The sequence below is a fragment of the Bombus terrestris genome, chromosome 11 (genome assembly GCF_910591885.1).
Source record: "Bombus terrestris chromosome 11, iyBomTerr1.2, whole genome shotgun sequence".
NCBI lineage: Eukaryota > Metazoa > Arthropoda > Insecta > Hymenoptera > Apidae > Bombus > Bombus terrestris.
In genome coordinates this window covers 9810599-9826190 of record NC_063279.1, presented here as the reverse complement: position 1 = coordinate 9826190, position 15592 = coordinate 9810599, and the positions used below count along the sequence as shown (strand labels likewise).

General features: G+C 33.5%; 3 protein-coding genes across 15 annotated transcripts; 2 read left to right on the top strand and 1 right to left on the bottom strand.

The window, feature by feature from the left end:
- The first annotated feature begins 395 nt into the window (after nucleotides 1-395).
- Nucleotides 396-3564, top strand: LOC100650570 (NKAP family protein CG6066). 3 transcript variants are annotated; one of them, XM_048410456.1, is made up of 5 exons: nucleotides 396-1187; nucleotides 1498-1712; nucleotides 1814-1898; nucleotides 2070-2449; nucleotides 2525-3564. In XM_048410456.1, exons 2-5 carry the CDS (start codon nucleotides 1627-1629, stop codon nucleotides 2700-2702), a joined length of 729 nt encoding a protein of 242 aa, XP_048266413.1. In that variant the 5' UTR covers nucleotides 396-1187; nucleotides 1498-1626; the 3' UTR covers nucleotides 2703-3564. The 3 variants fall into 3 exon arrangements, with proteins under 3 accessions (XP_048266413.1, XP_048266411.1, XP_048266412.1); XM_048410454.1 differs by having other exon boundaries at nucleotides 396-1262; XM_048410455.1 differs by having other exon boundaries at nucleotides 396-1326.
- LOC100650694 (thiosulfate sulfurtransferase/rhodanese-like domain-containing protein 3) lies at nucleotides 2918-4624 on the bottom strand. 8 transcript variants are annotated; one of them, XM_048410458.1, is made up of 4 exons: nucleotides 4470-4624; nucleotides 3389-3592; nucleotides 3156-3318; nucleotides 2918-3080 (listed from the first exon to the last, which is right to left on the bottom strand). In XM_048410458.1, exons 1-4 carry the CDS (start codon nucleotides 4486-4488, stop codon nucleotides 3026-3028), a joined length of 441 nt encoding a protein of 146 aa, XP_048266415.1. In that variant the 5' UTR covers nucleotides 4489-4624; the 3' UTR covers nucleotides 2918-3025. The 8 variants fall into 8 exon arrangements, with proteins under 8 accessions (XP_048266415.1, XP_003398961.1, XP_012169096.1 ...); XM_003398913.4 differs by having other exon boundaries at nucleotides 3389-3575; nucleotides 4470-4607; XM_012313706.3 differs by lacking the exon at nucleotides 4470-4624 and adding an exon at nucleotides 3934-4150.
- LOC100650452 (angiomotin-like protein 1) lies at nucleotides 4594-13938 on the top strand. 4 transcript variants are annotated; one of them, XM_012313705.3, is made up of 14 exons: nucleotides 4594-4731; nucleotides 5611-5725; nucleotides 5851-6032; nucleotides 6326-6588; nucleotides 6672-6867; nucleotides 7002-7291; nucleotides 7373-7773; nucleotides 7850-7995; nucleotides 8064-8398; nucleotides 8471-8605; nucleotides 8695-8876; nucleotides 8957-9111; nucleotides 10165-10941; nucleotides 11310-13938. In XM_012313705.3, the coding sequence occupies exons 2-14, from the start codon at nucleotides 5647-5649 to the stop codon at nucleotides 11346-11348; spliced, it is 3180 nt and encodes a 1059-aa protein (XP_012169095.2). In that variant the 5' UTR covers nucleotides 4594-4731; nucleotides 5611-5646; the 3' UTR covers nucleotides 11349-13938. The 4 variants fall into 4 exon arrangements, with proteins under 4 accessions (XP_012169095.2, XP_003398957.2, XP_048266410.1 ...); XM_048410453.1 differs by adding an exon at nucleotides 4847-5339 and having other exon boundaries at nucleotides 4613-4731; nucleotides 10165-13938; XM_003398909.4 differs by having other exon boundaries at nucleotides 10165-13938.
- The last annotated feature ends 1654 nt before the right edge of the window (nucleotides 13939-15592 follow it).

Genomic DNA, 15592 nt, shown 5'->3' with positions numbered 1-15592 from the left:
AAATGGTGGGACATTGTTGAAGTTAATAGTGAAATTAGCGACGTTAAGCACATCTGGGGTCCGATGTATTTGTCAGAATGGCCGAGTGTAATATCGTGGACAGATGACTTAAGAAATATCGCGTAAACAATAAACAATAAAACGTTAAAATGCCATTAAGCCAAAAAGGTCCGGAAGTTTTTACCTGACCGTTACCTCGAAGTCGTTACCGGGTGTTCGTTACCTGTAGAGTCAAGTGGAGGAGTTGTGATTTTTTTTTTTTTTTTTATAATGTTTATTGCCAGTACTTAAGTATTACATTGGTTTGTTGTTCACAATAAACAATGAACTTTGGTTGTGGGGTGGTTTAGGCAAAAGTACAGATACGTGACGGTACGACATAGCCATACAATATTTTGTGTGTCGGAATTACATTTTTTAGCATTACAATTTATAAATTAGATTTAAGTCGCTGTAGAGCGGTGCTTACATAGGGTATTGTTTTTTCTTCCTATTTATGTCCTGAAAACCTGATCGCAAAAACAGGACAGTTCGTGCGGAGGAGTTGTGAGTTCAGAGTCGAGTGATGAAAAGTCGAGTTGAGATAGTCGTGAGTGAAGAGTCAAGTTGTGAGTTGACAGTCGAGTGATGAGGAGTCGAGTTGTGAGAGTCGTGAGTGGTGAGTCAAGTTATGAGGAGTTGTAAACTATTAGTTGTGAGTTGTAAATTATTTATTTAGTTGCCTTAGTTATAGCACATTACTATATTTACTTCACGTTAAAGAACCATCATTTCCAGTTTAATTCATTCTAAATAAATCTGTCTGTCCAGGATTTTGAGTGACCGTCCGTATATGACAGTAATTATCTCTTCTTTGGAATTTGAAATTGCGAATTATAACTATCCTCCCCGAGTTGTAAATCTGAGAATTTAAAGGTCGGCAGAAATGCCCAGTCAGGTAGGGACGATGGACGGACGAGACCCAACGGCTGGTGGGGATGAGGGGCGGATGGACCCAACGGCTGGTGGGGAGCATTAGCGACATACTAAGGCAGTCACCAACAGACCGCCGTATTGTGCGTGTGTGATATTTTAGTCTCAACGAGATCTTACAAGCGTCGTGTTCAGATTTGATCGTATTCAACAAGTGCAAATAAAGTGCCAAATTACACTGACGCTCGATCTATTAAATCTCCTCTACGTTGAACGTTAAGTCATTCAAGATACGTGATATCAACCGAAAATAAAAGTTTTATTGTTGCATTGTTATTTCATCGAATCGAGTAATATTGCCTGCCACTATCTGTGTATATCGATAGCAGATTTTCAATATAGTTACATAAAAATGTATATTTTTCAATTCTTCCAAAAATTTGTCCGATACTAATAGTTTTTCAACATAAATTATTGCACGATTTTGTTATTCGTAGAACCGTGCAATTAAATAGGTTCTTGTCTATGCTAGCGTGCAACCAAACAAAGCAGATCTCTAATTTTATACGTTCTTGTATATGTTAGGTGTTTCATGGTTCAGCACTTGGCCGTATGGTGCAGCATTAATCCTGAAACAACCAAAACCACACCGTTAGCACTCTCATTCCCTATCTATCATAGCTTGTAAACAAGAAATAAAAGCAGATACAAAAAATGGACGCACGGAGAAGGGATAGAGAGCAAATTGGGTTATGTGGAGTCGATAGAATTTGGGGAAAATCACCAACACGAATCGAAGAGTAAGTATTTATATTTTATTTTGTAATCAAATTATACATCAATTATATTATACACATATGTTTATTCTTATAAATTGTTAAATGTTTTTTGTTTAATATAGTTCTGACGAAGATGAAGAGACTAACAAGTACAAAGACAGTATTATACCAAAAGATAGAAAAAGGAAACATGAGATGAAAAAGAAGGTATGAAAACTTAATTTAACTTCTCATTAATTTAATAAGTAAATTTATTTTCATAGTTCCATATACCTTCCTTATTATATTTTGTATATGTAAAAATTAATTACTTTATAACATTTTTTGTTACAGGCTTTTCTTGCAAGTTATAATAAATGTTTCTTATCATTGTTTTAGAAAAGTAAAAAACTAAAGAAAGAAAAAAAAGCTAAGAAAGACAAAAAGAAGAAACGGAAAAAGAAAAGGTCAGATAGTAGCTCTGACAGCGAACCTGAAGAATTAGAATGGGTGGAAAAGAATGGAATTAATGATAAAGCGAAGGTTAAAAAGGGATCAAGTTCAGATGAGAGTGGTGATGAAGTAGTGGGACCAGTTCAAAAGCCACATGTTACATTATCTGCTAAAGATTTTGGCAAGGCTCTTTTACCTGGTGAAGGTGCTGCTATGGCTGCATACGTTGCAGAAGGAAAACGTATACCTAGAAGAGGTGAAATTGGTTTGACTTCAGAAGAGATAGCCGCATATGAATCTGTTGGTTATGTTATGAGTGGTAGCAGGTAAGATATCCTTTGAAAATTACCAAAGTATAGGAAAATAAATTTATTCTAACACTGATGTTATTTTTTTCTCAGACATCGGCGGATGGAAGCTGTTCGTATCCGTAAGGAAAACCAAATTTATTCTGCTGATGAGAAACGAGCATTGGCTATGTTCAGTAAAGAAGAACGACAGAAAAGAGAAAATCTTATTTTGGGGCAATTCAGAGAAATGGTTAATCAGAAATTAGCTCAAGAACAAAAAAAAAAGTAATGTAATTATTTGATATATAATCTTCGTCTTATTTAACATAAGAAGAAGTTATGTATGAAAGAAGTGTATATAAGAATTGAATACATTGTAAAATATTATTTATATGTATGTAGATACATGCATATATGGAAATAGATGTAAATATATTATCTTAATTGACTATATATCATAAGATATTATTTATCAATGAGAATTAGCTTAATAAATTTCCATTCTAAACATTTAATAAGTTTATTTATGTAAGTTAGGAAATTATATATAGGTGTTTACTAATATTTATAAATAAATATATCTACTCATGTAAAAATAATTATAACAATAGCTTATACTTTCTGTTTGCTTTCCCAATCTAGCCATCCTCCAACATAATTGTATGCACTAAAATATAAATAAATAGGTTTAATTAATACATCTGTAAAACATGTGTAGATATATTTTTATAATATAATATACTTTTCATATCCAAGCTTTTGAATTTCTTCTTGAACCATGCCACTTCTTTTCCCAGATCTACAACTTAATATGATCTTCGTATTTTTGGTAGGTTTTTCTTTCTTAAATCTTTCTTTAAAATCTTTCTCAGAAAAGCTCAACAATGTATTTGCAACATCTCCCACTATAATAATAAAATTCAATGATAACTACCTAATATTTTAAAGCATGATTTTGACGATATTAGAACATACTTGGTATATGAATACTTCCAGGTAGCTTTCCAGTTTCATCAATTTCTTCCTTTTCCCTGACATCGATGATTAAAACACTACTATCATTTTGAGCTTTTAGAATCTCATTATAATCAACGTTAAGGCAAATTTTATCACCTCCAGACATGGTTTTAACATCTGTATTGTGAAGTATTGAGGTTGAAAACTGTAAAATTGGTTTTACTAAAAAACAATATGTTTCATATATCGTAAATAAAATCGTATATTTATAGTAAAACGTCTTTATTTTTAATTACAAACTTCTTTAAAAATCACGAAAACAAAAAAGTTAAATCACGCATTATATTCTTTACGGAATTGTCAATAAGCTTACAGGCTCCTTTTTTAATGTTTTTTGTAGATTACCATGAAAAAATATGCTATATGAAGCAATTTTCAAGAATTTATCATAAATAAATGGTTTTGGTATAACATATGAACTTTGATGTAATGATTTGAAAGAAATAAATTTATAGCATTGTCCTAATTTATTAAAATTCATAATTACTTCCTGATCCACTCACAATCACACAGTATGAATTTTATACAACTTATGTTGCAACATAGTATCAAACAATACATACATCTAAAGATACTGTAAGTCAAATTGTGTTCTAGAAAAAGATTATTATTTGTATAAATATCACAATATTCTCTTCAAATCTTCCAAATGATTCATGGCCGTAATATAATCATATTTTTCAAAAGACTTAAAGATAACAATATCGCTTAATGTAAATTTTTATTGCGTGCTATCATATACCAATGGACGCGACTTAATTAAGTACTTATATCAGAGATTATATATTAAATAACTAAAACGATACAAATTCTTTTCATTTAATTGAATTTTACATCAAATATATTTTCATGTACACAACAGCGTGTTTAATTTGAAATAAGAATTATTCGAAAATGAAATAAAAGCCTATCGCAAAAATCTGTCGTGTGCATTTAAATTGCTTATATCGTCAGAACGCAATGAACCTGACTTAAATATCTTACTTAAGAATAAAGTATAAAACTTTGTTCGATCTGTAAAAAAAGAAAAATAAATTACCTTTATCATACAATGACATAAAAAACAGACACCAAGATGATATTCTGCGTACATTGCTTTTCAGTGATTCATCTGCAGATGAAGAAAAAAGTTGGGAAAGTTTAGAGGAGTCAGGAAGAGCGTATCCCGCTTTCGTATACGTCGCACCCTGATGAGGAATGCGGGAACTAACAATTTTTATTTCTCGTGCGTGGAGCAGTAAAGTGTATTAATTTATTGAAATAATTACGACACTCGTCCTGTTTTTGCACTTTCGCATAATGTGAGTAATCGGACGTCCATTCGTTAGGACCATCTGCTTGCATTCTTGTAGTGCGGCATGTGAAAAATCCTCGCTGGATTCTAGTTCGAGTATATTCTTTTGTTTATTTATACAGCCCTTCAAGTTCAGCAACTTGTAAAAATATTAAAAACCGTGTGCAACAGGATCGTTTTTGGTGTTGCAAACACGCATATACCGATGAGTCGCGTTCGTGAGACCTCGAATACTATCCCACTACGATGTTACGCATCAACGAAAAATTCAATATCTCCGGATTATCAACATTCCAGAGTGTTGACACCTCTGTCAGAGCGCTCTGCTTTACCATTACTATAACATCGTTGTCTCTTTCTTATACGTTGACTTCTGATAATTCTGTCTTCGTTCCTCGTTTTCGAGTGCCGCGTAGTGTCAAATAGAAGAATGCATGAATAGGTTTACGTTCCCACTGGTTTTCAACTTTTAGAGATGTGAGAGTGATTAATCTGTGGGCATTGTTCGTATCTATCTCTATTCACCTTTTCGACGTGTTTCGATGTGATGTGCTTTTAAATATTGGTTAAAATACATTATAAAAACACGTTTTATCAAAGAATATTATAAGTAAGGCATGTTATAAATCCATGTTTCCTAAAAGCTTGTGAATATAGATCTTTCATTGTTAATTTTTTTAACATTGTATGTACGAGTGTGCAAAAAGCATGTTGAAAGGAAAATAAATTAATCTTTGCAAAATCTATTTATTTAGTCGTGCAATGAATTATTAATCCATGTGATATGCATATTAGAATAACACATTCATGTAGAGATTACATATAAACAAACTGTTCTTTGATATTTTCTGAATGATTGTAAAAAATTAATTCTATATATTTGCAGATTAAATAGAACAGGTGTAAATGAAAAAATAGAAAAATGAGTTCTCTGCAGCAAGGTAGCAGATTCTTACCTTTTTCAAATAATAATATACAAAGGAAGCAACTATCAATGCAAGGTACAAGACAAGTTTTATAATATTTGTGCTTGATATTTTTTATTGTTTCTAAGATTTTTTAAATGAACAAAATTTTAATCTATGAAAAGTTGTATTTTTCAAAATATATGATATATATTTAATAGGTGGTCTTCCACAAAGTTTGAGTGGTAGTGAAACTGATGTATCAACATCAAATGAGAACTTAACTAATGAAGATCGATATGTTATAAGACATACAGCTCGTCAAGAACCTCAAGGCCAAGAAAATCAGCAGCAAAGTCCATCGAGATCTTCCAGTCATAAAGAAAATATACCAAATATACAAGTAAGTATGGTTTGTTAGTAATTATTTACTAAACAATATATGTTTCTAATAATTTTTCTAACAGTAACTCACATTAAAATAATATACATCTATGTTGTTTATTATAATATTTTAGTTTTTGAAGAATATTAGTTACTTTTATATATCACATATTTTCATTCTTTGTCATTATCTTTGAGATACATGTGACCATTTTTAAATGTCTGTTATCTAACTATATTATTCTTATATATCTTAAATTGCTATCACTACCATTAAGTCACATAAGTGTAAATTACTTTATTGCAATCTAGGGTAACCTGCTCAACAGAAACAGTTTGAAGGATAGTTTAAATGGTTCAAACAGAAACAGTTTGAAGGAGAATTTGAATGGTTCTAATAGAAATAGCCTTAAAGACAGCATTAATGGTTCTAATAGAAATAGTTTGAAGGATAATTTAAGTAATCGTACCAGTGTAGGGTCAAATAGAAGTAGCTTAGATGTGTCTACAAGCTCTTACAACACACTTATTATACACAATGCTAATGATGATAATTCATGGGTACCATCTGGAAGGTAATATATACTTTGAAGAAAAATTCTTATTTTTATAATCTTTGGTAAATATTTATGAATCATATATCAATGCTTAATTTTAGGTTGTCAGGTGTAGTAAGAGAACATGGAGATATGGGTTACTTATATTGCGATGGTGGTGGTAAAGGACATTCGAATAGCCCTACTATGCAGTCTTTATCGAATTTATCTCATGAAGATCATGTTTATGAGCAACCTAATAATGGAGGATGTCAAGAAATTACAGATATACCAGATGATTATCTTAGTCAGTCACAGGTGATTATTTTAGTAGTATTGGAGTACATATTTAACAAATAAATATTGTTAATGCTTTTATATTATTATGATACAGTTTTTTAAATGAGATTAATTCTTCATGTTCGTTATTTTATTTCGTTTAAATTAAGCAGGTATTAAAACATCTTGCAAAAGAAGTTAAAGTACCATCTTATAGCAAGCTAACTAATAATGGAGGAAATATTGATATGAGAATGAGAGATGGTGATAGAGGAAAACAGAATGATAGCGAATCAGAAGATAGACCACCACCTTCATATATGTCTGTTTTGCTACCACTAAAAAATAAATCCCGACTTCTTGGGCCAATGGAAAAATTGACATTATCAAGATCACAACCTGATTTATCTAGAATAGGCAAACCAGATATGGATAATTACAATTTGCGGGCAACTTCTCCACGGTGATTTAATTAAACCGATTTTCTTCAAGTTATTTCATTTCTAATGATCGCTTTTTGTAAATAATATCTTATTTTTCATAGACCTCAAACGAAAGGAAGAGAGGAGACAGAATCTGCAACGGGTGAAATTTGGCCACCATCAGAGATGATACAAATTGTAATCCAGGAAAACAGTGCCTTAAAATTAGAATTAGAACGATGCTATAACAAAGTTGCTAAATCTCAAAAGTTGGAACAAGAGATTGCGAAGGTACACAGGGCTCATGAGGAATTGGCTGCGTCGAGTGAACGAAGAGAGAAACTGGAACGAGCTGCTAGACTGAGGTTACAAAATGACTGCAGACGATTAACTGAATTAAATCGTGCATTGAGAGATCAAATAGATTTATTATCGGCACGTACCGATAGTCCTCCGATCGTAGAATCTATGAGAAAGGAATTAACGCAACGAGAATTATTAATTGGTCAATTGATTACACAAAGTATGTAAATTTTATTATTCGTTAATTCGATAATTCGATAAAAATATTATTTTAACCCTATTGATATTTATACTAGATAAAGAATTAGCCGCGGCGAAAGAAAGGCAGGAAATCGAATTAGCGGCACAGCGAGCAACGTTACAAGAACAACGTACACACATAGATATTTTAGATACTGCTCTCACTAACGCACAAGGCAATGTCGTACGTCTTGAAGAAGAGGTAATATTTTTGTTATGTTCCAGTAAATTGTTTGTTTGTAAGTTGTTTGTTACATTCGTTTCTTACAGTGTCGGAAGAAACAAGTATACGTAGAAAGGGTAGGCCAACTTCAACGAGCTTTGTCTTCTCTTCAAGCGTCCAGTGACAGAAGAGAAGAAACAGAAAGACAGTTGAGAGGTCAATTAGAACGAGAATTAAGAGAAGGCGGTGGTGGCGGTGGTGGTGGTGCTAATGGTAATGAACAATCCTCCAATGGAGAAACGATCGCAGAATTAAAACGACGAATACGCGAAAGAGATGAAAAAATTATGTCACTCGAGGGTGACGTTGCAAAATGGGAGCAACGTTATCTCGAAGAAAGTGCACTAAGGCAAGCGGCAATTGATGCAGCCAGTCTACCAAAGTAAGTTTGCTCGCTTAATAAATTTTTTTGTCATATGCACATTAATTACAATTTATTTATCTGACCAATCAGGGACGCCAAGATAGCTGCGTTAGAGAAGACGAGTCAAGATGCTGAGAAATTAATTGCAGAGGCACGTTCTGAGAAAATGAGACACATGGATGAAGTACACGCGGCACAGAAAAAATTGGCTGATTTTGAATCTAGGTAATTTTATTTTTATTTCATATAATCTTTTTATATTTTTTGTCACTTAAATAGAATTACAGTAATACAAACCTTCGTCTGTTTCATAGAATGAAGGATCTAGAATCGAAATTAGCTGAAAGGGATGCAATGATTAGAGTCCTTCAAAAACATACGTACGACAAGGATAGTAGTAGCAGTAGTGGTGTTGGTAGTTACCCTGCTGCACATTCGTCTCATTCAAGCACATCAGCGGATCACCATACTGCACTAACAAGCACGCCAGAACTCGGTAAGATTTCTGATACAGTTCTTTTTTCGAAAACTAGTAATTATAATGTCTTTTTAATTATTCACTTTTATGTTTAACAGTAAGCAGTGTATTGGGTGGTGGTAGTGGTTATGGAAGTACTGGTTCGTACGGTGTTACGGACAGTTACAAGTATCGGAAGCAGGGGAGCTTCGAACAAACGAATAAAAGTCTCGATGATCAATTAAAAGAACTAGACTCCCAGCTACTTAGTAAGGTATGCAAGCTCCCAGTAAACGTATAGTTACTAAACGTAGAAATAATTTCGTGATAGTAAAATTAATTTTCTGTAGGCAGCATAGTTCTGTAACTATGTAAAGGGCAGGATAAAAGTAGGGTTTTATCATTTAATTTTAATCATTCCAAAATTACATTTTATGAAATTTTATTTTTATTTTTTTCTATGTACTCTTTGCGTTCAACATAATGTTTTGATTTTGTAATGTTAAACTCTTTAGTGTTTACTTTAGCTTTATAGCTACAGGAGACTATGAAAATATTACAGATTATACAATCAAAGGTATTTTAATGTTTTATTTGGGTTAGTAATATGGACAAGAATAGTTGATGTATCATCAAGAATCTATAATATCTTCTGCTTGACATATGAATAATTGTCAGATGCATTCGATAAATTAAATAAATATATTAAATGCGTCAACTATTCTCTTGTGTTTAGTATTGCATAGTACATTGTAGTTGTGTTATTTTTCGGCTATGTGTTGTATTAATTCATTTTTTTTTTTTTACGAATTTCTTATATTTTTTTATTTCGCTTTGTTAGCCAAATTTATACAGAGTAAGCTTTTTACCTACAACAAGCCTTCAAAAGATTCGTATGTTATCAGATTTTTGAGATGTAAAGATAAAAATTGATAATGGGAAGGAAAACTAATTTACTATTTCGTAAAAGGCAAACTCCGCATAAATAAGACAATATCTATATAGGTGATGTGTAAAGAATGCATTTGCTGCTCATTTTTTTTATCTAAAAACTCAGTAAACTGTATTTTCACTAATACAAATTTTTGTGTGCCATTGATTTTTCGTTTTATAATTAACTATATATTAATCGTATATTTTCGATTAGACGATAAAAAAGAAAAAAGAAAAGACATTTCCTCCATCCTTCTTAATTCAAACTAACCCAACCCAATCCTCATCCCGTGTGATCCTGGAGTGTGCATGCGCTGTTGTAGCGAGCACTAACCCCCACTTTCCAGGTCCCAGGCCTCCTTTCCAACGCGGCTCTGCTTTTCTCTTGTTTCAGCGGGCACTTTGCTGTTTTCCAGGATTCTCTAATCCAGGCACTGCGTCGCGAAAAGGAAAAATACCCAAGCCATTATTGGCGGGTGTAGATAGCACAGGTACCTCGAGCACCGCCTCGAGCAAGAGTCGCCTATTAGACGACTCCGGTGGCGAGGTTTCGCCGGGTATCATGGAATTTGCGAGTGCAGCCTCGAGACTGAAAGGCACTGTATCGAGATTGTCAGACGGTAAGCCCGAAGATATGATGTTGCTGGAGAAGCAGGGCAGAAGCTCTCAGAGGCAGAGGATGCAAGAGGGCGAACCACGCCGCGCGGGTAGTCTTCCTCCTAGCTCGTTACCGCGGCCACCGAAGAATCTGAAGTCGACGAACTCGCGTTACTGCAGACTAAGCGATACGGAGACTCGCAAGAAATCAGATCCAGGTCCAGCTTTGGACACCTCTGTGAGCATGAAGGTGCGCGATACGAGCAACTGCACCATCGAGTATGGCAGATTCGACACGAAGGCTCAGCGTCGAAAGAAATCATCCGGAACGGAACAGTTGGTCGTCAATAATTCGCTGAAAAAGCCATCCTCCACGACAAGTCACGAGTACGAGCGCCTTCAAGGTGAAAATATTCGCAAGAAACAGCCTTCCAATTCAGAAACGAAGCACAGGGAAATGCAGAGTCGTTCGTTGATACCTCCGCCGTCTCGTCGTATTGGAGAGTACGGTCGTCTCAGCGATGGCACCTTGAGAAAGCAAACTGGTTCACGAGGACAAAGCACCGGAAGCACGGTGAGCAGCAAGAGCGGAGGGCGCGACTCCGGAGGCACTGCTAGCAGCGAGGCGTCCACGTCATCGTTGCCTCCTTCTAAAGCGAGATCCATACCTCGTCCGAGCAATTACCGCATTCAGTTTTAATTTATAATGTTTGGAATCGAGTTAGTCTTCCTTGTTACAAATATTGGCTTTCAAAGAGATGTTCTCTCAAAGGAGCGTATAACTCCTTGTAGCGTATAAAGAGTAACTCGTGGGATATAATTTTCCATACTTTATCTTCCATTTATGAGAATCTTCCTTACCAAACATTGATACAGATGCTTATTCTACTGTCTTAAGTTTTCTATTGCATTTTCAACGAACGACGGAAAATTTCTTTCTAGTGGATGTCAGAGAGGAGCACAGCAGGGTCGAATGGTTAGATGATCGAATGGAAAAGAGCGGTGAACGACGAATAAAATGGGAGGTGGATTAATGAACGAAGGCAAAAATCAAAAGCGTTGACTGGTTTCGAGAGCGTCCTTACTTCGCCCTTCAGCAGTTCAGATCCTATTTAGAAGTCCTAATATACGTATGCGCGAGCGATGCGTCTACACAGCCATAATATTAAACGATGCGTTAGTTCTCTTTATTACCATTTAATAACGAAGAAGCGAAGCCGATCGCAACGACATAGCGAAGAATCACGATATATCGTTGCGTAGCGATAATGCATGACCTAGTCATTACCAAAGTAATTTCTGTAATGAAAACGGAATTGATTTCCTCTCGTTTCGTACGCAACTACATCTAGGAACATTGCGGCCTTTTGTTCAATAATAATATTCGTATAATAAACGCGAAAAAGTGCCTTGTTAAAGACTGCGTGAAAAAGAAATACACGATCGGTACAACTAGCAATAAGAGTATACGTTCGGAATAACTTTCGGAATTCTGAAGGACACGGAACCTTTGGATAAAGTCAATCGCGTGACCCTTTAGTGAACGCGTTATTTTTTGAACGTGTATTTTATAATTTTACCCTTTCGCCAGGAGTATCGCATTTCTGCGCGTGCCTTATGAAAACATATTTCTTTTCCTTCTCTTTTCTTTTTATGTATCTTTAAGATCGTTTCCTGCTGGAAACGATATAAAGATACAAAACGCGAGATATCCAGTCAGTTTCGCTTTTCGATGGAAAAGTGAAACTATGGTAAGCCGAACGAAAATTCGATTTGTCCCGATGCACAGCAAGCAATTCGATTAGTATATATATATATATAAATAAATATATATATATACATATTATATATTTTATATAATCACATTTTCGTGTGTACGTGTCTCGATTCGATGATTTTGAGTGTTCTTTTACACCGAGAGAAATTACGTAAATCGTTAACGGTGATTCGCTTAATTTAAGGTGACATAGTAAACGTAGCGACGGTGATGAATCATACGTAATATTTAGAAATAATATATTTCACGATGGAGCAGTTTCAGAAGCATTTACATTTCGCCCCCCAAGTATCGTTCAGCCGGTCGAAAGGTACTTTCGCCCTTGTCCCGCTTCATGGTTTCAAATGCATTTCGATTTTAATATCAATGAAACTCTTGACGATAGTAATCTCGGTCGATGATATTCAACCTTTTAGGCAGATTATTTTTACGTCGTATTTCTTGTTTTCAGCATATTCCTTTTATAGAAACAGTGTTATTTAAACAGTGTAAGATCAGGCTACATTTAAATTGAACCGTTTGATTACAAATCATAGTCAAAATATTGTGAAGTTCCGGTATAGCGTACATGTTTTGTGTTTTTATCTCTCGTGTATTAATCGTAGAAAAGAAAATATCACAAAAGGAATTATGAAAGTGATAAACCAGTAATAATTTATGTTACTAGCAAGTTGAACGCGTCACATTGTGAATTGCAGCCTGATGGAAAGTTATCATAATCTTTGTGATTAGTATAGGTACTTATAAGACTGAAAAAAGTGAATACCGACGAAACAAATTTTCTTCTTCGCTATTTGCTACCACATGTTTTCTCTCTCATCCCGTTTCGCCCTATTTTCTCCCCTTCGCGCGTGTGCACGAATTTACATTTACATACAGCCAGGAATATATGTATACAGACATAGCTGAAGTTGATGCATGTTCACGAATATTCATGTGCATTAAAACGTCTATTGTTCACGATACGAGTTCCTTGAAGACTACAGGGATATTCGTGGTAAATATAGCGGAAATTTCATTAGCATTCTCTGTAATCCCTTCGACGAATGGTATGTAGCCTGTTGAAAGAAAAAAAGAGAGCAGAAAGAACGGAAAGGAATGAAAGAAGGAAAAAATAGAGGGGAACAAAATCTCTGGACGTGTGTAACGTTGTTGTTTTCGCAGAGACGTCGAAAATTTTTAGGACGAATCGTTCATTTTTGTCTCGCGCGAAACAAAGAGAAAAAAAAGATGATAAAAAGGAAAAAAGAAGAAAAATGCGTAGAATGCCAAAGCAAGTTAGGATGCCGCACACTACGATTTATAATGACAAATATGTTCTAATATAATTTTAGCGTATTTATTTGTTTTCGTTTTTGTGTTAATTATCTATTTTACGTATAGGGTGAATTTTCTATCAATTATTATTTCCCGTGAACGTTTTAGAGGGGAAGGTTTATCGTGCAGCTTCCGTTTTGAAGCACGCCGCCCTACGTAAATGGTAGGAGAATTTAAAACCGAGTGACGACTGATAAAAGACTCACCCTGTATACGTAGGGTGTTCATTAAGATAGGATATGTTTAGAAAATGAGAGATCTCTGACCTAATTCGCACGTTTGTAATAAGAGTTATACGATTCAATATTTTTCGAATTCGAGATTTTAGCAGCGATATATATTAAATATTTAAAAAAACGAAGGTTTTCAACAAGCCTGAAATTTTCTCTGTCTGTAAAGATCTCTATCGAAACGGAAGATAAACACGTAGGACATAGCAATTTGTAGCAATTTGAAATAAAAATTGACTCTCGACAAGCATTGTTTTCATTTCATGTTACTTTCACAAACATTTTCTTTATTTATGTAGATTATGTATATAAATATTATCTTTACGTATATATACCTACAAAAATAATTATCTTCTACGATATGGATATATTGATTTTCTCCTAAAATTTTTTATAAACAAAGTTTGTAATCTCAGATAATGAATATCTTTTTGTATCACTCTTATCGCAACCACGACATTGTAAATGGTATTTATTATCTAAATATTTATTCCTATTAAAATGTCATCGTAGAGAAAATCTTTTTAATCGAATGTTCTCATTTTTTGAATATTTCAGATCTTGTGAAACATCCTGTATTTGTAAACGTAATATATATTCTATATAATACGCTTATCGTATTGTTCTATCACCCTCCTTTCCAAATAACGATGTACCAGTCACAGGAGATAATTATCACGCGTGGATTTTGTATTGTTCAAGTTATAACACACGTTGATTGTGATGTAGAACATAGAGGATATGCGAACTGCCACTGGCGTACGTCTTTTTTTGTTCTCGAAATGAAGATTTGCTCTTTTATACACGAATATTCAAAGATCTGTGTTGAAATACGTGAAATGTAAATTTTACAAAAAAATCGACGATTTGGATTATCGATGATTTCTCGTAGGTTGTAACTTTTTATTGATCTTTGCCATAAAAAGATTGCTCTATGAATATTGTAAATAAAGATAACAATAAAGGGAAACATTTTGAATTTTGTCGCTAATATATTCTTATTGATTTATTTATTTAAAATATAAACTTTTAAAGACGAGTGGAGATACCATTGTTTGTTTCAACTTGTCTCTCCTTTATAACAAAATATGAGATTCAATTATTGTCAGGCTAAGCTAAATTATTTTAGTTAAAACAACGAATAAAATCGATTTATAAATAAAAATAGAGGTTTTCAGAGTCGCAGTAAAGTCTCCAAAATAAATAAAAAGGAAACCTTTTGCTTTTAACTAATAACCAAATACTAAACTTAAAGATAATTGAATTAATTTAAAATCTTTAGATAAAAGTTATGAATTATTTAGAGCTATAATTTTTATTTATAACTCTAAAAACATGGAATAAAAATTGGAATGATTGATAATAAAATGTATCGAGTGATAAAATGACGAAGACTTTTAAAATCATAGATCACTTACAGTATTACAGTAGTATTTTGTAATATAATATTAGAATCTCTGGGGACGGCTTGTTACATTTTCATTTCTAGAAACAATGCACTTTGTGTGCATCTGATAATTATTACCTTGCAGCAGGTGGCTTGAAAACTCTCATCTTGTTCTTTTTGAAAAGTTACTAGCAGCGAATGATTTGTAGTTAAGATAGATAAATCCTTGTCGAGAAAGAAAGAAAAAGGGAGAAATAAACTTTAATCTTCCTGGCTGAAATATTTATTTCTCGATTGAATATATTGCATATAAAGGATTATGTATTTGCGTATTTAAGATAATTAATATTTTCCGAATTAATCACATCATTGATATCAAGCAATTAATAGAAGATGTTACTTTATTAAATTTCTGTTTCGAATATTTGATGCTTATTTGCATTGCATCCATTTATTAATAAATTGCATTGCTTAAAATAATATGGAAATATTGTTATTATATGAATATATTCGT